At 39.2% G+C, this 27,367-nt stretch overlaps 1 protein-coding gene across 3 annotated transcripts in view; it reads right to left on the minus strand.

Annotated features, from left to right (window-relative positions):
- Window positions 1-27,367, minus strand: part of SMOC2 (SPARC related modular calcium binding 2) — a 148,380-nt gene that overhangs the window by 42,177 nt on the left and 78,836 nt on the right. For all 3 annotated transcript variants that reach the window (XM_063329117.1, XM_063329116.1, XM_063329115.1), the window contains exon 8: window positions 4,628-4,814. In XM_063329117.1, the coding sequence (XP_063185187.1) occupies window positions 4,628-4,814 (187 nt within the window). The remainder of the gene's footprint in view (window positions 1-4,627; window positions 4,815-27,367) is intronic.

The raw sequence follows: 27,367 nt of genomic DNA on the forward strand, positions 1-27,367 counted from the left end.
CTTACGCCTATTTCTTGTGAATTTTACTGCCTTAAATGTTCTAGAGTGGTTCTTCATTCACCTATTTTTATTTTAACTCTAGAATTATTTTTTTTTTTTCTGGAATACCTTCATTGACAAATGATTTGTCTTTTTTTCATATACAGTACATTAGAAAGTGAATGAGTACTAATAACTTCCCTTTATTTTGGGGGTCTAATTTAATGAGACTACTGTTTATTGTGATATTCAGAGCCTGAGGATATAACAAATTTCATCCTGATGAATGTATTCAAAACAAACAACATGAAAAATGCTCAGCTGTTCCCGCAACAGCTTCCCAGATCTGTCTATCCTTTCACTGTTGTCCCCTAGTGATTTCATCCAGATTTGCAGAAAGAAATTCCAGGATGCAATGCATCCATCTTGCTACCAGGACTACTAATGCTATCAGTTCCTGCAATAGAGTTTTAACAGCTACTTTTCTAATTTGTATTTTGCAGTGGAAAGCTGGAAGAGAGCATACACCATTTTGCATGAGTCCGTGGTTCTTTAAACTAGGCAAGACTCCCATGTTCACTCTTTCCATTCTATAAGAAAGAATTGCAAAAAGACAACTGCATCTTTCTCATCATATCCTGATCCCGCTTTACTTCCCTCTACTAGAGAAAAAAAAAGTTTAATTTTATCAATATAGAAGAAGAAATTAAAATCAAGAAATAATTCATCGGATTCCAGTCCACTTAAATCCTTCCCAGAAATGAAGTCTAGACACTCTTCTTCAACTCCAGACAGTAACACCACCTGCTTGTTTACCAGGACTGTAGATTCCTAAATACACCAGTGATTTTTTATTTAGTATGAAACTCCTAAAATTGAGTACTGTACTTTTCCATCTGTGCTCAGAAATGTCCTCTCTGGAGATATTACTAAATGTTACTTCCTCAGAGCTCCATTGAGAACTGCCCGTAAGTCCAGCAAAGCTGAACAAATCAGAAACGGTCAAGACCACAGCAGTTGATCTTTTGAGTATTAGTCATCAGGCAGAGCACTCATCAAGCAAAAGGAATATTTGTGTCTAAACCATATGCATGAGATGATTGAACCCGACTTGCCAGCCTTTCAACTTCAGAGACGTGTAGCACAGTGAAAGACCTCCCTGCCACCTCTTCTCCCACAGCTGAGTGGCTGTGTAGCTACCAAACACAAGAGGCCATCAGACCAAACAGGAAAAAAAGAAGGCAGAGACTGATTCTGGATCCATAGGTGATTCATCAAGGGGGTTGGGAATGTCCAGAATTCCAGTCTTTATGACAGTAGAAGCCAAGATCACACACACTGCATGCACAGTATACATATGAATAAGACAGTTAACTGGTTGATTTTCAAGGATCACCACCTCCAGTTTCATTAATGATTTATCCCGATGTGCAGGACATGGCAGGAAGCCTGCACAGATGAACAAAGAGCACCAAACAAAATTCAGACTTAAAAAGGGAAGCATCCAAAGGGTGGAAACGGGGTCAGGTGATACAGGAGGAATATACAGATACTGTCCAAGTGTGCAGGGATGGGATTAGGAAAGCCAAAGCCCCCTGTAGCTAAATCTAGTAAGGGACATGAAGGGCAACAAGGACTTCTTACATGCCAATCAGCAGCAAAAAGAAGACTAGGAAAAATGTGGGCCTGCTGCTGCGTGGGACAAGGGACCTTGTGACAAAGGACATAGAGAAGGCAGAAGTACTCAATGCCGCCTTCTCCTTGGTCTTTACTTGTAAGAGCAGTCTTCAGGAATCCCAGGTCTCTGAGACCAGTAGTAAAGCATAAAGCAAGGAAGCCTTACCCTTGGTAGAGAAGGATCAAGTCAGGGATAGTTTGAACAAACTGGACATACACAAATGCATGGGACCTGATGGAATGCACTCACAAGTGCTGAGGGAGCTGGCTGATGTCATTGTGAGGCCACTCTCAATTACATTTGAAAGGTCATAGTGACTGGGGGAGGTTCCTGGGGACTGGAAGAAAGCAAATGTCACTTCTATCTTCAAGAAGAGCAAGGAGGAGCCAAATAACAAACCAATCAGCCTTACCACAATTCCTGTGGAAAGTGATGGCGCAAATCCTCTTAAAAGGTATTTCAAAACATATGAACGACAAAAAAGTGATTGAGAACAGTCAGCATGGATTTATGAGGAGAAAATCATGCTTGGCCAACCCTGTAGCCTTCTATGACGAGATGATTTGCTCAGTGGATGAGGGGAGAAGAGCAGATATCGTTTATGGAAATTTTAGCAAGGCTTTTGACACAGTCTCTGATTACATTCTTATAGACAAACTAATGAAGCATGTGCTAGATAAACGAACAGCGAGGTGTGTTGAAAACTGGGTGAACTGCCAGTCTCAAATAGTTGGGATCAGCACCTCAAATTTCATCTGGAAAACAGTCACCAGTGGAGCACCCCAGAGTTCAATACCAGAGCCAATATTGTTTAACCTCTTCATTAATGACCAGGATGCTGGGACAGAGAACAGTCCTAGCAAGTTTGCAGGTGATACAAAACTGGGAGGAGTGGCTGATACACCAGAAGGTTGTGCTGCCATTGAGAAGGACCTCAACAGGCTGGAGAAATGGGCTGTCAGGAATCTCATGACATTAAAAAAAAGGCAAATGCAAAATTTCCACACCTGCGGAAGATTAACCCCCTGTACCAGCACGGGATGGGGGCCAACCATCTGGAAAACAACTTTGCGGCAAGGGCCTGGGACTTCTGATGGACACTAATCTGAGCATGAGGCAGAAATGTGCCCTTGCAGCAAAGAAGGCCAACAGCCTCCTGGGACACATTAGAAATAGTATTGCCAGCAGGTCAAGAGAGGTGATCCTTCCCCTCTCATTCGTACTGGTGAGACATATCTGGAGTGCTGGTCCAGCTCTGGGCTCCCCAGACAAGAGAGACGTGGACATACTGGAATGGGTCTGGCAAAGGGCCATGAATATGATTAAAGGACTGGAATAGCTGACATAATAAGGAAAGGGTGAGAGAGCTGTGACTGGTCATCCTGTGGAAGAGAAGGCTCAGGGAGGATCTTATTGATGTCTATAAATATCCAAAGGTGGGCAAATATAGAAAAGGAGTCAGACTCTTCGCAGTGATGTCCAGTGACAGGAAAAGAGGCAATGGGCACAAAATGAAATATAGGAAATTTCATTTAAATGTAAGAGAAAACTTTTTCTTTTTTTTTAAACTGTGATGGTGATCAAACACTAGAACAAGCTGCCCAGAGAGGCTGTGGACTTTCCATCCTTGGAGATGTTCAAAGCCCACCTGGACAGCGTCCTGAGCAATCTACTCTAGCTGATGTTGCTTTGCGTAGAGGGGTTGTACTAGAGGTCCCTGCCAATCTCAACTATTCTGTGGTTCTATAATGAAATGATACTCATAAAGAAGAACTACAAAAAAATTAGCAGAAGCCCTATTCCTTGACAAGCACAAGAAGATGATTTGGACTCAAATTAGAGAATAGGAGCTAAGGCTCCATAAAATGATTTAAACTATAATTCAAAGAAGTATTAGCACTGAAAACAAGAAAGTGAACAATCCTAGGGGTGGAGAACAGAGGAAGAGCAGAAAAGGGAGCCTCTGGAATCTCTAGAGGGCATCTCTATATCCTCACACATGTGTACTGATCCTACAGTTTCAGGACCAAATATGGACTATTTTGTTTTTACAGTTTATGGATCTCAACTTGCCAGAAACAGCAGATCAACAGTAACTTTAAGTCATGCTCACTTCAGCTGGTACTGTAATTGGCATGGTCTAGACTATGGTATAAACAGCTATCAGTAAATCAGCATTTGAAGAATATGTGCAAAACACTCCCTAAGAATATAACACTTTACAGCAAGTGGCTTATAATGTTTTTTCACAAACCTTATGCAAATGGTAAACTATGATTTTCTCTTAAGCTTGAAAAGGTTTACGACTGCATCAAGATATCCATACTACCCACCAGCTTTAAATGGGCTTCTGTAGCATTCCTACAAGGGCCAAACCTCAATAACCAGCCTAAATAACATCTTTTGGAACCTGATACTTGCCTTGCCTACATCTGCTCTATGTGGTTCACAACCCTTTACCATGTATCCGGCTCAGCTAAGATGACTGAACTCCAAGCTTCTATTAATAACACACTAAAAGGATATTTCCTCTCTTGGGTTCCTGAGCAGTTGTTCCATCAAACCAATCATATGAAATAGCTGAGAAGGCTGCTGGAAATTTAACTGAATATTTCTGAGGTTGGATGTGGTTTCTGTCATAGACAATCTTACTTGGTTTTCCTATATTCAGGCTAAGGAGCATGAGGTTTCCTCTAGGCTTATTCATTACCTGCTCCAAGCCTTGGCTTCCCAGCACAAAATAGAAGTAAAATAGAGGACTAGGGGAGCAAACTGTCTGAGACACTGCAGTGAAAGAATCTGTGGCCATCTGGCCTTAACTTCTGATGGCTCTTTAGAAATATTTCACTTCACAGTGGAAGAAACCTATATGACATAATTCCACCAGCTACAGACATGTACATGCTAATACAAGAACACTAAGGCATCTTCTCACTACGGCTTTTGAGCACTGAATGTATATTCCCTTACCTGGTTGATGTTCCAGGGATGGGACGTCCCGTATCCACCAGAACACACCAGCAGTAGCCTGTGGAAGGATGGCACTGCACTGGTTTGTAGAGGCCGCCCTGAGCACACTCTGGAATGAACACATTGTCTTTCTGGGGCTGCTTAGCTTCCTCCAGGGCTGACTGAAGTTCTTGATCACATGACGATGCTTTTGGAAGGAAAAGAAAAAATACTGAAGAAGCTATATGGAAAGGGCCTACTAGTTTTATCAAACAGTTTTTATATCTTTCTTTGATTGCATATAAGGATTGTATTTGAAGAGGCTTGCTACAGCTCAAATACTAGCTACATTGGCTTATGCTGTATACTGTTAGGAACTTCAGTTTCCTTCTCATGCAGCTGCTTCATCATACAGTCCAAATAATACCTCGACACCTCCTTGCCTATCTCTAATAGACATAATCTATGGATAACAAAAAACCTTCTCTGCCATCTTAAAAAAATCCTCGCCCACTGCACAGTTGCTAAACTACTGATTCTTTTCAGAGGGAACAGTAAAAATAAAACTTCTTAGGATTCCTTATATGAATTATTCATCTAGATATTAATTTAGATGTTTATATTCTGCTCTTTCGTTCCAGTTTTGGAACAACTTCCTAATAGTGAGAAAATTATTCCACCTTCTTTTCTGTGATTCTGCTATTGATGAAGTAATACCTATACAACAACATGCCCCATGTCTCTTCTGGATGTGAGAAAAGCTTACGTGTCTACACATTCCTAGCCTTTACACAAAACTATGAACCAGCGGGCAAAGAGCAGAAAGCCCAGTGCCTGAGAATTCCAGTCAGTTCACACCAATCTATAAAGAAACACCTCCGCTGCGGATTTTTGATCACTACTAAGCAGGTATATGTGGCACTGCAGACTAATCCAGTGAGCAAAAACAAAATATTTGAAAAACAAGAACGTTGATAACAATAAGCACTCTACAAACATACAACTTACTGACAGGAAGATTTAAATCAATAAACGATTCTCTTCAATGAAAGAAAAGTCATTTCAATGTTAATAAAAAAGTATCTGTGTGTAACATTTGCTCTTCTTTCAAGTCAGTTAAAGACTAGTGAAACGCATTCTCTGAATCTCTAGCAGGATTTACTTGATTTTTCACTGTTTTCACTTGATTTTTCACAAGAACAAGCTGAAACCTGACTGGATTTTCTAGTGCATTTGCAACAAGTTTCATCTCCAGACTAATCTCATTTAGTCTTATCCACAGGGTTCAGAAAGTGCTTTGCAAATTGTAGGTGACAACTGACAGAAAGTCACTAGTTATGTCCAGAATGCTACTGCTCCTTTCCATCTTCTTGCAAATGCAGATGACCAAAATCGGGAAGACTTCTGTTGCAAGGAAAAAGGTGGCAGGAAGTTAAACACCTTCATACTTTCAATGGCACACAATTCCATCTATACAACGGACTGGTTTCCGACTCAGCGTATTTTATTCCAATCCATGTAGAAAGTTTAAAAAACAAGCACATCACTTGCTACCTTAATTACAAGGCACAGATGGAGTGTTTTTTCAGTTCTTTGGTTGAATTTTTTTTTTGCCTCTTTTGTTTCATATGGTATTTGAGCAGGACAGCTAGATAAATTGATCGATCCTTCACGGTTTTCTTTGTCTACCCACTAACATAATCAGAGATTGAATAGCTCTCAAAGCACCAGTGTTTAGATAATAAAGTGTACTTAGAGAATCAGTGTAGTGAGGACAGAAAGGCTCCTTTAAAAAAGGGAAATAGCTAATTATTTACATGTTAAAACCTTTGCAAAAATAGCTATGGTTTCACAAATTAGAAAGCCATCTCCAACATCCTTTTAGAGTAGCCAAAATAAATCTTTCACTCGGTGAATCTGGATTATGATGATTATAAAGTTACAAGGTACGACAACCCTGGAAAACGCATCACTTAGCTTAGTTGGTCATTTTTTCTGTTTTGTATATAATCAAGCAAAAAGGAGCAAATGGGGTGAAGCAGCTGCAGTGAGAGGGAGGAAATCATTACTGCTCTTTAAACTCCACTAAATTCTTTTCTCGTTCATGCCGATAAACCTTGGGACCATTCCACTAGCTACTGTGACCTTCTCTCATTTTACATCCTTGTAACTAGCAACATAATCTGGCAGATGTGCAGGTATTATTATCTCTCGCAAACCCAGAGGGGTGATACATTTTCATGCTCTCAGCTTTGTTTAGAAAATACATTGGTGTACAGAGACCACATAGTCAGGTCATCCAGACAGACAAAATGTAACAGCACAGAGAGGGTGTGATGGAGAATTCCCGGTGCAGACACAGATACAGACTGTTTCAGCTGTGAGCATAAGCAACACGACCTAATTTCTGGGCAGCTCTAGTTTCCACTGACTGAAACAACCAGCAAAGGACAGCACTGCTGGCTCAAAACCACTGGAGTCATGGGCCAGCGCAATCGTCTGCATGGTGGTGATTTAGGAGCAGGTGTCACAGACCTAGATAAATAGTCTTTACTCTCCTGAGTGACTTGCCAAGACAAGGATTTCTAGAAGCTGCTGCTGAAGCTAGAAATTTGTCTCTGTGCGCTAGGTCAGGTTTGCTCTTGTCCTTTTCCTCCCTTATGCCTGGTTTCAAGTCTCTGAGGTACAGAGAAGCAGTATTATGGGAGAGAGGTCAAAGGAAGGTTGCAAATGTGGCTTATAGCTTTAGGAGGGACAGTCAGGAGACTGGTGGAACTTAACATTGCAAGTGAGGATCGAAACAGGACGGCCAGTGACAGTAATCAAAGGAAGGTTTAAAGGTAAAAAGATAAAAAGTGCTTAATGGCAAAAGTATGAAAAATAGACAAAATAACAGGATTCATACCAAATGCTGAGGTGAAAATCCAGCTGAGAGGACTTCAGTGATGAAAAAAAATCTGCCTTTTAAGAGCAAGCATCAGCACAGGCATTCAAGACAAAAAAAAAATAGAAGAAACTATAGTGAAGGACTTTCCCTTCTTGCAACCTTTAACTTCTTACTCTGACTGAGACTTATCACATATCTGCAGAACCCAGTTCATTCATTTTATTCACCAAAAGTGCAGAATAATTTATTATTTCCCTTCTTTACACAACGGCTAATGAGCTATCAGGCAATACCGCGTAGTGAGTCGTTTCTGCAGAGTCCAGTGCTTTTGTCCACTTTTGACATGACCATTTGTGCCACCATTACTACTTCCCTGTTTGCTTTCCCCACTGGAATACTGTTCCTACATAAAGTAAAGGAAAACTGCTCTAAAGTGCTTACCTATAATTCTGCCTGCTTTTCCCAGAACCAGAATATTACCCCTCTGTGTAATTTCCTCTCTGAGGGAACCATTCATTCCCTTTCCAACTTTTCTTTCAATTATTTACAACAGGAATACTGGAAAGATGTAATTGTAGCCTGTGATGACTAAGAGCTCTTATCATGGAGCTACCATACTACTGCATAATTGCCTTTGTAATGTCAGAAGAGTCATGGTCAACAAACGTTCATTTGCCAGGAGAACCAGTGATAAATGTCATTAACTTAGAAAATGCCTGACAGTTTTTCCAAACAATCTGACAACAACTGTGATCTGGAACAATAACAGATGGATGCCAGAAGTTCATAAAGTGAACAGTACGGAAAAAGATCTACGCCACAATAAAAGTAGGATAAATACCTTAATCATTAAAATACATCAAACTTTCTATGGAATGCATTACTACAACAACATTCCTTCTGGGAGGAGAAAAGCACTGACGCTCCAGCTTCATCTTTTCAGGGAATATGCTTACACTGGTGTTCTTTTACTTAGTTCCTTCAGTATTGTCTTGCAGGAGAAAACAGATGCTTTGCCAAGCATCTTAGTTCAATAAAGTAGTTAGACTTTGCTGAAAAATCTTTTCCACATAGTCCACCATGTTAGCGAGCCACACTGTAGCTCGGTTGGGATCCTTCATCTCTGGCTGAAAAAACTTCCTGCAGCTTCTACCCAAAACTATTTTATTCCAGGTTCATAAGCATTAGGGATTCAACACACAAATTTCAATCAAGTCAGGAAATAGGTATATTTTGCTGTTTTACAAGAGCCTTGTAACACCCAATGACCATCTACTACTCCGGAAAAGTAATTTTTGAATGACAATGAGTTTTAAAACCTGCTTTAAATGTAATTTACATTGCTCTTGCTATGTCACATTGCTATTCCATTTCTTCCCTTTTTAATTTAAATGTTAGCTCCTAAACATACTTTCACTGTTCTGGTTCAAGATGCCTTCATAGTCCATTACAAATAACCAGCTGAAATGCTGCATCTTCTGTCAATGCAAAAGATACTCCAGATAATGACAAACTTTGTGCATAAGTTTTGTGGTTTGTATAAAATCTCGAGTCAGTTCTTGTTGCTAATGATGAATTCTCCCTAAAAAAACCAGCCTGCATTTCAATGAATCAAGTTAATTTACATGAACAGAAAAATACCTCAATAGCAGTAGGCTATAACATATAATTTATTATTTATTTATATTGATGATCTCAAAGGTCCCTTCCAACCATGAAGATTCTAAGATTCTATGATTCTATTATAAATAAATCCCTATTTATGAAAGACTCCATTTATTCATCTCTGATGGGTTACTTAAACTGCTAATTAATTTTTACTAGGAGGTGTCCTGGAGGAGAAAAGACATGGCTTTTCTGGAAAAGTTATCCTGAACAAACCGTGTAACTGTGCATATCTAAAACACCAAGCACTGCATTATGTAATTTATGATAATCATCTTGTTAGTCTTGTAACAGGAGATGGTTTAGCCCCTTGTTTCAGAAATTCTGGCAGTTATCGTGCTGTGTCTTATCACAGCTTCTGCCAACACGCGGAATTTTCATGATTACAAATAATTTAATTATTTTTTTTTACTGAAATATGAATTGTTGTATTTATGTCTAAATTTCAGTCTGTTCTGTGGAAACAAGTTGCCAAATCTGCAGAAAATTACAAAGGCGTCTGTATACTACTTTAACATTTCCTGTTACTATACAAACATTTCCTTTTGATTTCCTCAACCCCACAATGTGTATATGACAAACAGAATCCATTCCAAGAAATTCTGTTTTCAGTTGGTTCCTTCTCTCTCCTTTTCTCATTACCATAATGGGCCATGAAAGGACAATTTAGACAGCCTGGTTTCCACAGTAAAGGGATCTTTTATTAGGGCTTTAAACTCAATGTCCTCTATAGAAAGCAGGAAATAAGAAACCTGTGAGCAAAAATACTCCGAAAAGTGATACGCATGCTCCAGAGGAGTGCAGTGTAACATTAGAGACAGTTAATATTGCAGTTCTCCTATGTTTCTGAGAGGACATACAGACAGAATACATTCATGTCCAAATTTCAGTATAGAGAGACTTAGATTGTATGACAATTTCTGGTAATTAAAATGTTAGGCAAATCATCTGTCTGTCCTAGTTAATTAAGCCTAATATAGCGACCCCTTCAGAACACTTCAAATAACGATTTGCACAAGTTCTGTGCTAGTTTATTTCAAAACCATAATAATTAGGATGGATAAATAGTTATCCTATTGACACCTATGCAACAAATTCACATCTTATGGGGATAAGAATTTGAGCCATTTGCTTAGGATGAACCCTCCTTCAGCTATTGAAGTTAATAGTCCCCAAGGAAACTGATTACAATGTGTTTTAATATTTTCAAATAGTTTTCATCATCTTCCAATCCATTGAATGGATTTCCACTTACACAACGTTCACTTTAGAAAGGCAGTGGGAAGTGGGATAATTTCTATTCAAGCTACGCTCTCCCTGGGGAAGAATTTACGTTGACTGGATGACAAAATGATCCATTACAGCAGTGGCCCTGTTATTCCTAACTCAAGCAAACATGCACCTTCCAGGTAAAATATCAGGTTCTTTACCTGTCACTGAACAATTTCCTCACCCAGAAGTCACCGCATCTGTTCCTGCTATAAACACAGCATCCAAGGAAGCATGTTTGGTAGGTATAAATGAAAAAAAAAATCCTTAAATTATTTCATTCTAGTGAAGGAGGGGTGTAACACCACAGCTTCGTATTCTTTCAGGGTTTCCAGCCTGCGTTTAGACCCTTTCTAGCATGACAGATTCCTTCTCTGAAGAGGTAGATGAGGTGGTATAATGCGGTTTAAGATGCCAAAATCATAACCTTTATGTACACAATGTTATTTTCTCATGCCTTATGGCCAGAGTATGGGCATCTCACACTAATCTTTCTTAAGAAGCCCAGTTCTTACAAGAATTTGCCTGCCTGCCCTCTCTTGACCATTTCAAATAAACTCATCTCTAACAGAAACCAAGTGCAGCTCAGTGCTACAAACAAATGCAGGAACAGCTTTGCTCCTGCTACTAGCTTCTTACAAAGACTATTCATACACCGAAATCAAACAAAGAGTATTTCTGTGTCCCAATCTTCCCCCAGTAGAAATCCATGGGAAAATACCCACTAAATTCAATGGACCTCAATTCATCAGTCCTCAGCTGAATATATTCATGTGTAAGTATGTTTCCAATTAAGCCTAATATTTACTCATAGACCAAGCACTGATTGTAAGGAATAGGTAGCATTGATAAACACGCAACCTTAGTCCCAACATCTAGATGGCAACCAAAACCTAAGACTAAATTACAGTATTAATACTCATCTGGCGCCACATGTTTTGGTTTACATTAGGTTCAGATACACATCAGCATGAGGGTTCTCAAGGCCTGGAGAAAGCTGGCAACATTCCTACCCATACTTATTCTTGTTTGCAAAAACTTGTGGGAACCAAATATTTCAGGCCCCTTGTGTGCATTTGCAGAGTAGTCTCAATGTACAGCTGATCACTATTTTGCACTTTTGGAGCTTGGGTAGATGATTGTGGCTAAACACAAAGCTCACGGCTTCAACACAGCCCTACAGATTAATTTATGTACTTTACTCCACTGAACAAAGCAGGATAAATCACAGACAGATGCTCTCATTTATCTGTGTGGTTTCATATGCAAAGACACTGCAATACACAAGGAGAATCATCTGGAAATGCACTGAGCCCATCAAAAAAAAGATCCAGAACACAGAGATCACCAGCTCCCATTTAGCTTTGCCTGAAATAACATGGCCACAGCCAATCCAGTCTACCTGTATATACCATTATTTTCTCAGCTTTTACCCTGTGTTTGAGTAGCCAAGTGGCACTAGGTCAAATCAATATTTCTGCAATACATAAATTCTGGTTCTAACAATAGGCAAAAGTTTGGGGACCCATAATACAAAGATTACAGATGAAAATAGGATGACTTGCTCATTAACCAAAATCCAAACCCGCCTGTCTACTGGATTTTTGAAAAGCATTTTGGTTTAGGGAACGTTTTGCACATTACCTCTGCAATTCTTTATTTTTCTTAGAATTTGAAATACTAGGAGTGCTGTGAGAAAGACTGCAACCACAACTCAGTAAAAGAAAAAGAACTGTTTTGCCACAAACGCCTGCTATTTTAGCAGTTTGTTTGTTTGTTTTCTTGTTTGTTTGTTTAATTTCTAGCCCAAGTTCTTGGTTAAAGAGCTGAGAAATATTATGCAAGTATTCAAATTTCTCCTCTTGGAATTATAACTAATGTAAGTTGCTCGATTATTCATTTTTAATCCTCTTTCTCCTTCACAGAGTTCTCACACTCATTAAAGGGACCAAACTACCTACCTGGTTTAAAACAATATGTAATTCTAAATTTTGTGATTCTTATTTATACTGAATAAAACAATAGTGTGAAATCTGTCCGCTGACTTGATGAATACTCACAAAGAAGCTATGTCTTCACTTATAAGTGTGACAGAATATGTCTCTAAATGTTTAAGTATTAGCATTTACTCCTCCTGTAGAGAACTAACATCAAGTTAGTATAAACTAGATTTTAAATCTGAGTTCTTTCAAAGATGCATTTTGCATTAGAGCCAAATGTATATCCTGAACATCCTGAATCAAACATTTATTATACTGCCTACGAAATGTGAGGAAGCAGTGAACTAAGAGTAGCACATTTTTGTTAAATCTTTAACAGCGGTGTGTGAAAATAGCAAGCCTTTGCAAAGTGGATTGCATTAGCCAGATTTGATCCAAGGCCTGTTTACACCCTACTGTCTACACTGGATCTTTGAATGCGACCTTAACGCAAATCAAAAATCCTTTTAAGCCAGCTCATCAATTGCATTGTATCAGGCTTCACAAGGAGAGTGAAAAATCTTCTAGTTTTCTGAGGAGATGAGGTCCCTCATCCCCTTTTGTTCATAGAATCACAGAATGGTTAGGGTTGGAAGGGACCTTGAAGATCATCTAGTTCCAACCCCCCTGCCATGGGCAGGGACACCTCCCACTAGACCAGGCTGCTCAATGAGTTGAGGACATTCACTCAATTACAAGGCTGAACAAGGATGTATTGTCATCTCCAGGTGCTCTTGCTTGAATTTGTTAACTTGGCTCCCCTAAAACAAGAGAGGATGCTGCGCAAAAGACTGCCCCATCCTGCAAGGATACAACTGAAAGCAGTTACTTGCCAAATGGGATGAAAACTGTTTTTTCCTACGTAAAAGGGAATGTTGGTTCCTATTATTGCTAGGTATGGCTGCCTCACCCTGTCAAAGCAGAGCAGCACCATAGGGTTCAAACTGCAAAACCAACCAAACAAAAAAGCCACCACCCAAAAATACAGCAAATGAAAATCACTCACTTTTCCCAAACACAGTGGCTAGCTGGCCAGTTTGCTATAGCAATCTAAAGGCTCGTTCATTAAACAAATTGCGCAAAACTACCATTCTTGCTTTATGAGTATACTGACTAGTAAGTGTTAGGCTTCTGCCAGTGGAAAAATCTCTCATTTTTAAAGAAATATTTGAAGGGAAAATAAAGCTGGCTCACTTTTTCCACAGAGCTGTGAAAACGAAAGTCTTTGCCAGGTGAGCTGAGGGTAAGTATTTGTTTGAACAGCTCTACTAAAAATTACAAAACAAAATGTGCAAACTGGGGTGCCTAAATTCATACTTTGGCACTTAAATAAACCAGCCAGCTTACAGGAATGTTTATCAACAAAGCGCTTCCCCTCAAGTGAAACAGGAGTTGTTTCTGCTCACCATTTGGGAAACTGAGATACTTAAATCAGTGCTCGGATATGACTTTGGATCCCTGACCTTAGGAACCCAAGCAATTTTAATTTCAGAGGTGTACAGTGGCATCGCTGGCTGCAGTTTGTGCCACGTTCCTGCCATTGGTCCACACTGCTAATGCTGGTGGCATCGTGCAGTGTTTTCCAGCCTTATTGCTTAACTCCTGCCTGAGGTGGCTGCACTCCATCTACACTCTATTTTCTAAGTATCAGCTCATTTCCAACCACCTTACAGACAGCTCCCCTGGACACATACTTATTCAAAATGTAAACAAGATGAACATGAGAATCAACCAACCTTTTGTTTCATTACACCATCTACTGTGGCTGTGGTGCTTGCGGTGTGGGCTGCACAGTCAGTCCACAAAACAGCAATCTCAATTCCCCGCGCTGGCACGTGAGACAGGATTTGTCTCCTCATGTGCTGCCAGGGCACCTGATCGCTCAGGCAAGCCCTGGGAAAGCACAAGCAAAGAAGGTATCACCACGGTCTGCCACGGTATCTCCACAGAAGAAGGAGCATAACTCTGAATGTAGCCTGAGCTAGACTTCCCTAGGTTCCCCACTTACATGTGCAGGCACCTTCTGCAACCTGCTCATGCACTCTGCAGCCTGTCCATGTGTCCCCCACCGAGTGTTTCACTTTGGCACTGGTAGAAGGCTCAGTGATAAAGTGTAGAGGGACTTTTGATCATTACATTCTCTCAGATTTCACTGTAATAATCTCAGACCACAGGGAAATGAACCCTGACTACTGTTGCAGAAGCCAGCAGGAGCCAGGAAGACTTCTGACTGGTTTACATGAATGTGATCTGAGATGTACAGATAAAGAATATGTAGAAATGTTAAAAAATATGCAGAAATACTAGAAGGATTAGAATGTTATTTTGCATTTAGGTAGTTCCCTTTTACATGTCTCAGAGTATCTCAAAATGGTCAATATAATACGGACCTCTGTCTAGCTCACAGGAGACACTATGGGCATTACAGAATGGTAAGGATTTGGGCTTCAACACTGAGCAGAAATACAGATGTTAATCAGGCTGTTGAAACAGAAACTCTCCTTTCTTCCTCAGTGTTTCAGGGAGTGTTTCTTTGACAGCCATAATGCAAAAGTTTATGCTACCATCATTCCTGCAGCCTCTTCTGTGGCAAAGCAGGACGATTCCACCTCCAGGCCTCTCAGATATACACCCTCCAAACCTACTTGATTTAAAAATTCTCAACATTTAAAATTGTAGTAATGCTGAGAATATAATTGTACCCTTAAAAGCTAATTAATGACAGACGAATCAAAAACTAGCCACTTATACCGACTTGCTCTTCTTCATCTTGCCAAAGAGAAGGCAAGAAGCAGGTGGAAAATGAGCATACATATTATTGCTTATGTCTCTAAATACAAGAACTATGTTCTGCAATGAAAACTCTTAACAGAGGAAGAAGCAAATTCTGTAAAGTGCTCTCATCTGTTGAGTCACACTGCTCCCAGAATGCATTCACACGTGTCCTCAGGATGAGATTCGGCAAATAACGTGAACATGAAGCCTGGTCAAAAGGTAACTGCACTGCTTTAACTCTGCACAAATCTGAAGGCTCATCTTACATTAAATGCTGTACAGCATTTAATAATTTAATCCAGCACATTCCATCCAAAACACGCTATTTATATACCACGTAGCAAGTCAGTACTCGTAACTGGAGAGGTACAGGATTCAGATAGAGAAGACTATTTACTGATTTTGGCCAAGTTTTGTGTGCAATAAAGAGGATGAGCCAAAGAAGAGTAAAAGCCAATAAGAATATTCTAATACTATTTCTTTCAGGTCCAACAACTTTTTAATATAGTTTTATGTAGCTCCTGCTTTTTTTTTTTTTCCTTTTCTCATATGGCCATGGTTAAACAGCTTAGCTTGTGCTTTGGTTTCAAGAGAAAAGACAAATCTTTGGCTTGGCTTTACCTTCTAACTTTGGAGAAAAACAAGGGCAACCTGAATTAAAAATAAAAATGCTAATTCCACCCCGCTTTCATCTCTGTTTTCAAAAATAAATAGTTCTCTGAAGCGTAGATAATGCTAAATATGGTGTGATAGTGAAACATCCCTATCATGCTGAAAATCCCAGGCCACAATTTCTGCTCCTGTAAACTGGAACCTTTCCACTGGACATAGTAGGGATCAGCAACAGAAGAGTCGGTCCCTAGCATATCCAGAATAATTTTAAAGGCTTCTTAGATGATGCATAGTAGCAAAGTCAAGGACTTTATGAACCAATAAAATCAGAATTTTCAAGTGTGACTAATGATCCTTAATCCTTTACAACCCTTAGTTACTTTAAATGCTCAGAAGATTATTAGTTTTAAGTGTTTAACGTACCACACAAATGACTTGCATCAATGGAATAAGCCTTGCATGAATACTTCCCATCAATCCATTGCGCATGAGAGTAAAGAGCAGGTTTCAGAAAGTGTTATTTTTCGAAGTGTTTGCTTAGCTTGTTTCCTACAAATATTTTCAACCCTTTCAGACCTGCTCCTATGCTGTCTTCCCACACACACATGCACATCTACCTCAGGTCTCATTTATTTTGAAGCTCTCTACAACAAACAGAGAAAATCCAAAGGACTGCTTTTGGCAGAACTGTTCAAATAAAACAGATTCTAAATATTTAACTTTTCCAGATAACACGCATCACAGGAAACAGCAATGTTGGCATTCAGTCACCTAATAAGGAATCGTTTTTCTTATTGCTTATGCGAAGACAGTTCTGTTATTTTTTCTACATATTATACATTGTATCCTTTGTTTTCTTTTTAATTTGGGAAGATTAAAAGTTGTTTCATGGCTTGAAAATAACGCAAAAGGAAGCTCAGTGCATGATGCTCCCAGGAGGTTGTGAAGCTGTTGCAAGCAGAGCTGTTCCTGATTAAATCTGTCTATTGTTAGAAAGCATCCTGGGCCAAACCAATCAACCACTGGCATAATTAACGAAGTCCACAAGTGCCCTTAATGGGACTTATTTTCATCAATCAGGAGGAACAAACACAGGCTAAAGAAGAGTGGAAAAGCCTGTGTATTTACAGACCTGCTTGCCTTGGGTCATGCTTGTGAATAACTACAGTGCAGTCCCATAGCAAGTACCGTTGAATACTAGAAATTTTGCCTCATCCATGTAGGCTCATTTAAATAAAGATAACACGGAGGTGAAGACACAGGCTCTCCCTTGTACCAAAGTCATGGGCATCTTTTTTTTGCTTGTATTCTGCCTGCATATTTATTTGCAACCATGCAATGGCAGGTACAGTTTGCAGAGAGAAGAGGAGGAATCTCTGAAGTTGTCACACCAGTTGCAAGGAAAAAGGGTGAAAATCCAGTGTCATGATTTACGTGACTGAAACAAAGAAACCAGCAAACAAAACAAAAGGCAGGAAGTCTAGATGCAAAATTGAAATTGAGAGAAGGGGTTTCGGTTGTGTCTTTTCATTTAGAGAAATGCAACTATATGAACTGGTCATTAAAACATATTTTTGTTCACTTCCACCTCCTACCCTATATAAATCTGTAAAGCTCCTTATCGTATTCAATAGGCCTGCACTAGGCACTATCTCAACCATCTCTCTGCTGAAACTTTTGCCTCTGCTTGCATTGATGTGTGCAGACTGCAGCAGCCCTCCCAGAAGCAGAGCCAGGGCTAGAGCCCCGGAGTTCCTGGCCAGCTGCCACGAATGTAAGCAATGAAACCACGCTGCCTCTCTGCACAGGCTGACGTCAGATGTTTTCGCATATAATACTTTGTAGGCTACTTAAGTCTCCCCAATGACATCCTGAGGAAGTAAAACTGGCACAGAATATAGGCCAAGAATCTGATAGCATTGGCCATTCAGACTAACAGTGTTGATGTTACGACACTTGCATTTATTTTTATTTGAAAAGTACAAATGAACTTCCATAAAAAAACTCACAGCCTTGACTACAGAAACATTCTTACTTAGAAGAGCACTGGATTAACGTTGAGCATATAGTCCACTAGCTTTAGGATCAAACACCTAGTTGCTCCCAGAGTTTAGTTTCCTTTCCTTTGCAGTACAGAAACCACAACCGGACAAGGTATCTATCCCTGATACGGTCTCTGAAATCCTACATAGATAGGTAATGAAACCTTTCCACGCTCGCTTGATCTAGAAATCAAACTATGTCTCCCACCCATTGCACTGTTCAACTGGTTGCTCCTAAGAACTCTCAGCTTGTTTTTGGATTCACTGCATTTTCAGAAAACAGCCTGCAAGTTCATAGCATGATCTATGGCCTTTATTGCTTGGTGTCCAATCTGGCTTTTGGCTGCAATAGTCAAAAAGAGAAGGTGGAAGAATAGATGAGAGATGAGAAACTAGTGTTCCAAGAAAAGCTTAAACCAGCAGCGTTTGAGACTGCAGAATAGTACCTAGGCAAAAATGGAGAAATATGCAGCGAAGATCAGCTATTGACAGAAAAGAAAGCAGACTGCAAAGAAAGGACTAGAAACAGAACAGGGAATTGTGTCCGCAACCAACAGTGAGGATGATCAATTATGCTAAAGATAACAGAGATTATGAGAAAATTGCATAAGGCTCCAATAAAAGCAGGTATGAAAAAAGGTGAATTAATCTTAAAAACAGTATTCTGACTCACAAACTTTCTCACTCAATTGCACGGGGGAAAAAAAGATCCGAAGCAAAGCATTTTTCCTCTTGCCTTGCTGTGGAGGGGAGATGCTCCATATAAAATTCACACAGGCTCATTTTAACAAGTGTATTGAACAGGTAACTGCATCATGACATCCTCCAGGCTTGCACTAGGGTTAGTTATGTGCTATTATATTCTGAGACATACATGAAGGTATTAATGAATATTCAATGCTTCTGAATATGACTTCAGTGTGCAAAACACATCACCTCAACTGGAGACAATAAAGTTGTACAGAAAGGTAATAAAGAAAAAATACTTGTTCACTTTCAGCTGGCCATACAAGTGGAGTAGCTAAGCCCTTGTACTGACAGCACATCCATTAAGTCGAGAGGAATTCCAACTATGCAGTAGCAGCAGGATCGCGGTGGACTGTCCTATTATCACTGATCCAGCAGACTGATTTACTACATACTAGCTACTTAAAGAAATGAAAAAAACCCTCCAGGCCTGATTCTCTTCTCTCCTCATAAGGCTCCTAGTGGTGTTACCCTTCTGACTGCAGTGGAGTCACTCCTGTTTACATAGCTCCAAGTAAAATGAAGCTTCATGTCTGCTGAAACTAAACCATCTCCTCCTACAGTCATTTGCTATTATTATAGTGAACTGCTTAGTTTACAGGATGAACTACAGGATGTATGATTACATTAGAAGTCACTGTGTCATACTTGGGATGCTGGTAGGGAAAGGGGAAGTGACCTTTCAAATCAGACACTTATACTGATGTTTTTGGCTTTGATGCTTCTCTGTTGTATCAACTCAAAGGAACCGAAAATCGTATCCTAAAAATGATCTAAAATTGCTTTTTAAACCTGATTAGAAACTGCAAGAATACTGCAATTATAAGTTCCTTAAGCTAGGTGGGATGTAGCCTTTATTCAGCCAAACAGGAGGGCAATGAAAATAACTATTCTCTCATTACCTTCAGGCAGCAAGGTCTATTGAGATTATAGCTTTAGATACATGGTAGTAGTTTTGGGAAAGTCAGAGATGAAACATCCAAGATCAGAAGTTACTTACACTTCTGCTCCCCAGACCAATTAGGTAAGTAAACCAACAGAAAGGATTGCTACGTCCTTACCAGCCAGAATAACTGGGCACTGTGCTGTCATGAAAGAAGGGTGAACTGCACCATGACAGCGTGTGATGGTCATGAACCTCTGCAACTAATCACACCCCTGCCTCTGTTAAGAATCTCCACCCTAATGGAGTCTGTGGTTGAATTCACTGAATGACACGTAAACATAATCGGACAGGATCAACCCTTGTCAGCCCTTACACTGGTGGCAGTTTGCCTCAATACAGACCTGAAGATTTGGCCTAATGACTGAGGGGAAGCATTGTAGACACTAAACCCTTCCTACAATTTGAACCTGAAAGGATCTTGCAATCACGAACTATTTTCTACATTCTTGCCAAAACTGTATCTAAGCTCTTGGGGGCACAAGAGGCAGTAATTTGACTTTATACTCCTCTGCTCCCAGACCAAACACCAACCAGTCCATTGCTCTGATCTAACTGGGTGCACTGGAAAACAATTCAAGAGCATTATGGCCCACATTACACCCACATTTGAGGAATTTATGTATTTATAACAACAAAAACTGCATCTAAGCAGTCATCCAAATAGAGGAAAATAAAAGTCCTTTCATTTTGATAAGTTGTCTTTAGTCACTGAAAGACAATAAAAGTAATAAGTTTAAAGAACATTAAGATCTCATTTGTTTAAAGAACATTAAGAAAACAATGGAGCAAGGTAACACACTGTTTAAGTGGTGATAATATAGATTTTTTCATAGCTTGTTATGACTGTAATAGGCTTTGTTAAAAAATTTCATCGTGATGGTCTTTGGTGGAAAACCAGGTCTTTAAATGAAAAGATGTTTTTCATTCAAAGTGTTTGTTTTCCATAAGAAATGTGATTTATAATGAGAAAAAAACCAAAAACTCACAACAAGTCATTTCTTTGTGTTGAACTTCCCAGGGAACCACAAAATACAAGATGCCTACAAGTTTTCTGAGGTATCTCTGAGTTTTTAAAAAGGGGAGACCATTACATCCTGCATGTATAGTCAGTCTGAGGACCCCGGCCTGTGAAAGAGAAGGAACTAATGAAGTTTTAAAATTACAGCTCCCACAAGGCATTACAAAGACCAATCAAAATTTTGAGTTTTGAGTCGAAACTATTAAGCTTTTTGAAGGCTTTTTTTTGTTGTTTGAATTTTTACCTTGAAAATAAAATTGTTTAGCTGAAAATGCATATCTTTTCCAAAAAAAAGTTCCTTAAGAAGTCATTTTTTTCTCTAGAAGCCTATGTTTTAAGCAGTTTGGAATATTAAGCTTTGCCCTCTCTTTTCTCTTGTGTTTTGTAATGCACCAAGAGAATTTAAGATCTGAAATTTAATTTACAGCCTTAATCTTATTTAAACATAGTTTTATTTGTGGTTGAATGCAGATACTTGGCCTGCCGTTCTTAAACTAAAACAGGTATTAAAAATAGCTTAATGAAAAACAGTGCTCTGTCTCTTCAACCACTGCTGCTTCTCCAGTAACACAGAAATCTAGTGCGTTATGGCAACAATAGTTAATGTTATTTCTAGGCAGTGCAGAGTGCAGGGAAAACATAGCGTCTAGCATTTATCTGGAACAGTCTGTTATGAGAGAGGACAGAGCATGATGGACAGGGTGGAGTGAAGAGGAAAGCAAGCCAGTAATAATACAGTACTTGGGGTATACGCAGCATCTTGCAGATGAAAAGATCTCCAAGTGGTTTTATGTACTTTAGCAACGTAATTTGACTAGAACAAGCTCCCCTGTGTCAGTTACGACCCTTGGTGTGGCTTTCCATGGAAAGGAGGCTCTACACTGGTCCCAAAGAGAAAACCCAGTGTATTGAACTAAGGGCAGGCTAGGGGAAAGGATCCATGGATGACAGCATTAACCTGGGACCTTAACAGTCCATAAAAGCAGGCGCTGCAGTAAAGGCTTGGACTGATGCAATAGCTGCATTGCAGACATGTGGCCAACACACAGGTTTTGGAGTGAATTCCACTCCTCCCACGAAGTCCCTGTAGGAGTTTAATTTATCTTGCTTTTGTAGCAAATGGAAAATGCTACCATTATTGATAAAGCCTCAAAAAGTTCCTGCATCACATGGCAATTTTTTGAAGAATTAAAGGAAAAAGACAAGAATTTATAGGAAAATAATTAAGCAATGCATGAACTGTAACACAAGCTGTCAATCTTTTCAGGGATTTTGTTGAGAGATACATGGTTTGGCAAATAAAGTTGAAAGTCATATGTGGGCTTAATCGTCCCATTAAAAATCCCTCCAAATTTAAACCACTGTGACTGCCCATAACCTGATCTACCAGGGACCATCTAGAAATGAATTCAGACTGTCAGAAATGTACATGTCAGAAAACTGAGGTAAAGCTTTGACTTCAGCCACCAGCGCTGATTCATGTTACATGGCTATCGGTCCTTCCATGGTCCATATTTCCATTAACAGCAGTCAGAAGTTTTGTGCAGAACGGGGCCAGATCAAGCAGTAGAATTCTACAGTTCACATAAGATATTAACAGTGGAATATTTTGCCATAACTGTTTTTGGCTCTTTTTGAAACTCTTCTTACTCAATTATTGGAAAGGTGGACAGTTGGTCATTTGACCTCATGGAAGAAAGAGGAAATTGCTTTCCTCAGAACAGTTTAGTTGGTCTTATAAAACCACAACAATCTTGCCAGAACAGCTCACTGGATGACTTTGATTAAAATTAAGAGCAAAACTTAAAATTTGGTTTTCTTAACCTTAGTGTTTTCAAGAGTTTTTATCAGCTCACAGATGAAGACATAAGGAGTTCTTAACCTTGCAAAATTGTTTGGTTGATATCCTTGGAGTGATGGAATAACTTTCTTTACCATCTATATTCCAAATATTTTTTTCTTTTTCAAGAGCATAACCACCAATTCACTGAAATTTTGAAAATATGAGTCTCTTCTTAATATTTCAGAAAAAAAAAACCCAGGACAATTGTTTAGATGCCAGTTTGCAAATTTACGTGCATAATTCTATACGCTCACACTTGACTTAGGTCTCCTGCACAAGAAAAAGTGCATCAGAATCAAGAAAAACTGCCCTTGCTGTATTAACAAAGATATGCAAAGGTTTCTGTTTCTGTCTATGTTCATTGCTTTTAGGGTTGTTGGCTGGCTGTAGGGGCAGGGAAGGCATCTCTGCATGGAACATGGACATCCCAGGTCACTGGGATGATGATGGAAGGCCTGGGAGCTCTTACTGTTGACCCTGTTGAATTTCTAATTGCCTGCAAAATTTAGAAGACCTATCTTCTATATACTGCCCAGCAATCATAGTATTGCCATAGCCAGATCCAGACTGTCTTGACTGGAAGATTTATCTGTTTCCCAGAAAGATTATGTCTTCAGATATTATCCAGTCCAATATGTTTCTGTGCATTAACATGATTTACGTGATTTTTTTTTTTTTTCATCTGTCATTAAAATATAGACTGCTAGCCTGACATCCCTCTTAGGATTTATGAAGCTTATTGATGCTTTTATGATTATGCAATCTGATGTCTGGTAAACTGTGGAAAGCTATGGGTAAGTGGGGGAGTGCACGTCTAAAAACTAAAGGAGAACTTCAAGCAGGACTGTTGTGTCATTTACTTGCTGCAGAAAGTAATGTGATATAATTAAAAACGGTCAGGAAAGATTACTATCTTTTGGCATCAAATTTTAACACATGCAGTAAAATAGAAATTATCAACATTGCATAAAACAGATCTTTTTTTTTTTCCTTTTTTCTCTCCCCCCTTCCTACACACACACACACAGTGGGGGTCCAATAAAAACCTGGAACATCCTGAGCATAAAGAACATCAACTGGATGTAAACCAGAACTCTATGTTTTTTAACAGTTTAGGATGGGATGATCTTCCCCTGTAGTGGGAGGAAAAAACTGGAAATGTCAGTGCTTGATCTTTATAAAGGTTTTGAACTAATATGTAAAATTAAATTGAAGATAAATGAAAATGCTTGTGAAAAGGATTATTAAAGATAGGACAGTACTATAACAGGCATGATCCAGCAGCCTGCAAATTAAGAACGTATCATAATATACAAGCACTGTAGGGAGGTCTGGAAAGTTTTATCTTCTTGGAAGAGGCTGAAAGAACTGAAAGAAAACTGTAATTTTCCTTTACCAATTTAGGACAGGCAAGGCAAAGCAAAGCAAGTGAAGTAAAGGCAAGGCAAGGAAAGGAAAGAGGATGAAAGACTATGAAGAGTAATTTTCTTCACAAGTGAGGAGGGTGAAAAGTACTATTCTCTCTTTGTGTAATAGCTAAATCAAGACTAGGATATAATTAAAAATTGCTACTGAGAAGTAAGACAAAGTTCTCCATTAGGAACTAAGTCAGACATTTACTGATTGGCCCTAATGGTGTGAACAATCAGTAGTTTCAAAGCTACCAGTTTTTCAGCTGCCAAGGAGTATCTTGAAACCAATATTTGAAAGGAACACTACTCTGAAACTATTCTGTTTCTTGACAGAAAAATAACAAAAAACTGGAAGAGAATAAGAGAACTACCTCCTACTCTTCAAAATAATTAAAAATAAAACAGTATTGGATATAACAAGATGTGACAGTGCCTCACATATCTCCACCCCCAACAGTTTATTAGCAATGTTGTTTTTATAGTAAAATACAAATCACAAATTATAGTTCACTCCAAATAATTGAGTTAATTCAGGAAGTCTAAAGGGAACATTTAGTGAATTAGCAACCAGAGAAAGAGTCTGAGGAGGCCATAAGACTGTTGGCCTGGAAGCTCCCAGTCCACCTCTGTATCAGTTTTTCTTACTTAACTTCCTCACAATGCTTTTCTCTGTCTTCCATGCACAACTTGCTGAGACAACAGGCCAAACAACAAATATTCTCCCAGCTGACGTCGTCCAGCACCCACAAATTCTACAAGGCCCAAAAGCCAGATCTGTGGCCATCACAAAACATTCAGACTTCAGGCACAGATGTCATGAAAAAATGCTAGTACCTTTTCTTGTGTAGTAATTGACAAGCAGATAAGCCTAAACTTTAAAGTTCACATTAATAATATCTCAATTTGAACTCATCCAAAATTTGACTGAGCTCCCATTGACAGAATCCATTTGTGGACTTAATAGCAAATTGATAGGTTTGAAGAGTTATTTAAAATCAATAGTTCAGCCTTCTACTTCCCTTTCATGGCTTGAACTGAGGTTCCTAGGGCTCAATTCAATGCCATTTCGAGTACTCTGGATTATCAAACCTACATGCTAGAACATCACAGATTTCCTGTATGCTGTCCTACCTCCTAGCCCATGCAGATCTCAGATACCCTGGGCCATACTAATGCACGAGACGCATGTATTTCAGCAACTTATTCCCATGCTCGTGGTTTCTCCAGCTACAGCTAATGGTTGTATTCACAACACAAGTTTGGGAATGCAAATCCCATTTTTGGGTGTGGCTGATACCTCATCAATTGTTGGAAGGAAACGCTGTCTTTAGGGCTGAAATGAGGTAATAATGCAGGAAAATGCATTATTAAAAAAATGCACTTTTTTTCCTATGTAATTTGGTGGTTTTCAATTAACGAGCCACTCCTACTCAGGCTATTTTCCTATGCAAATCTACTTTATATAGCCATTTAAACTCAATTTCTGAGTGTCCAATATAGGCATAATGCGTTCACAGCAAGTAGGACTCTTTGGACGTATGTGCATATTCTGCTCTAAAGTCCTCACCTGCCCCTCCTTTAATGCTGAATACAAACAAATTTGAGACTGGAAGATTGGCCAGGGCTCTGCAGGACAACACACAACTTACTAAGAAACCCTGCTGAAAACTGGAGGCAACAAGCTTTTAAAACATTTTCTTCCCCTTCTTCCCTGTGTTTTTTTCTCAGTTTGTTGTGATATCCATTTTGATTTCATTCTGTTCTGTTTTTGTATCTCAAATCTTCACATTGTGAAATCAGCCAAATTGAAAATAGTTCTAGAAAATTTAAAATTAATTTGTAAAAAGTACATCTGGGAACATGCAATTTTTTTCTTGCTATCTCACACATCTTCAACTGCACCCAATTTATCTTCGTTCAATATTAAAAGCAACATCTGGAAAATGCAACAATTAATGAGAATAAATACAAAGTCACTGAGCTGTTGCTCATTTTCCCGTCTGTAAGTAAGTTACTCATTTTCCTATGCTTAGAGAGGAATGGCTATTAGAATTACTGCAACTGGGCAGACACACAAACTTTTACATTTATTTCCTTTGAAAGAAAATGCCACTTTTGTTTTTTCATGCAGGTTTTTTTAACCTCAGGGCTGAGTTTGGCCAGGATAGGCATAGCAGGAGGACATTAGCCAGGTTCAGTTTGGAATGAACATGAGCACTGGAGGAAGGAACAAAGTTTGTCATCGTCCTTTGTAAGAAAGTGACTTTCAGGGAATGGTCAGTGAACAGGGATCCCACTGGAACAACTGCCTCTGAGAAACAAAACAAAGCAATCTAACAAAACAGAAACCTCACTGACAACCAACATAGTTTCCATGTGGGAAAAACTCATATGTATAAGTGCTTTAAAGCAGTCAGATGACAAGGCAATAAAAAATGCATTCAAATCTTAGAATGTCACTCTGTCACATTAGTCAGTCTCACTGGCAGACTATACGGGCTGATAAATGCAAGCAGCTATTTGGTATAGATACAGACACATTTACATTATCGCCTTAAATTCCCTATTTTAGCCTACTAAGAATGCATTCACAGTCGACACTACACTAACTGTTTTCATTTGCATTTGCAGCCAGTCTATGCTAGAGTACTGTATGTGCACTTCAGTCTTCTCCCAGATGGTGTTTTGAAACTCCTGTTGGATCAAGCCCTCTGAGGCTAATAGATAAAATCTTGTAACAGATTTTTAAAGCCTTGAAACTGATGGTCTGTACTAAAATGTCAGCAATAAAACACTAGTCCGTTGTGTCAGAAAATTAAATAAAAAGCTACATGTTCCTTTCGTGTGGCCAAAGCCAAAAATGAAACTGAAGATGATTCTACACCACCAGAATATCCACGTACAGCGGCTGAGATCTGGGCATTCCTGAAGACACTAAAGTCAGAGTTTGAGGAGACAATGAATTCTGGCTTAGGATTCTTTGTTCTGGAGGAAAAATGTCATAGTCACATGGTTCACTACTTTTTGCATAGCTGTGTTAAGAATTTTGACAGCCTGACCCTGCCTCAGCAGGCTTTTTGCCAGAACTGGGTTTCCTCTGGCCCAACCCTGTTTTATGCTGGATCATGTATGGCTTGTCCTCTAGCACCTGCTTAAAGCATATAAGCATAAAGCTGGCAGAAAGCATGAAGCTGGCAGAAGCCCTACATCACGTGGCTGTGCCTCGTCCAGATGAAATGTGAACTACTGGGTGAAGGAGTAGCATGTAGCCAGAGTACGAATGGTTGTTCAACCGCTGTCTGGGAGTTCTGCCACTGACTGCCAGGGGCCCTCAGTTTCTACCCACTCATTTCATGCGTTTAAAATTTAACACATGAATCAAAGTCAAGTTCAGTAAAGCACAAAGAAATGCGACAATTTCTTCCTGTCTTCTATTTTGACGATTATACCGGATTATCAACAAAACAAACACCAATTTGTCAATCCCTTTACAATGCTTATTAAATAAACTACGCAACTGATAAATGAATATAGAAATCATCAGTTCTAATAATGCCATACTATTG

Source organism: Chroicocephalus ridibundus, chromosome 3 (genome assembly GCF_963924245.1).
Source record: "Chroicocephalus ridibundus chromosome 3, bChrRid1.1, whole genome shotgun sequence".
NCBI classification, from domain to species: Eukaryota; Metazoa; Chordata; class Aves; order Charadriiformes; family Laridae; genus Chroicocephalus; species Chroicocephalus ridibundus.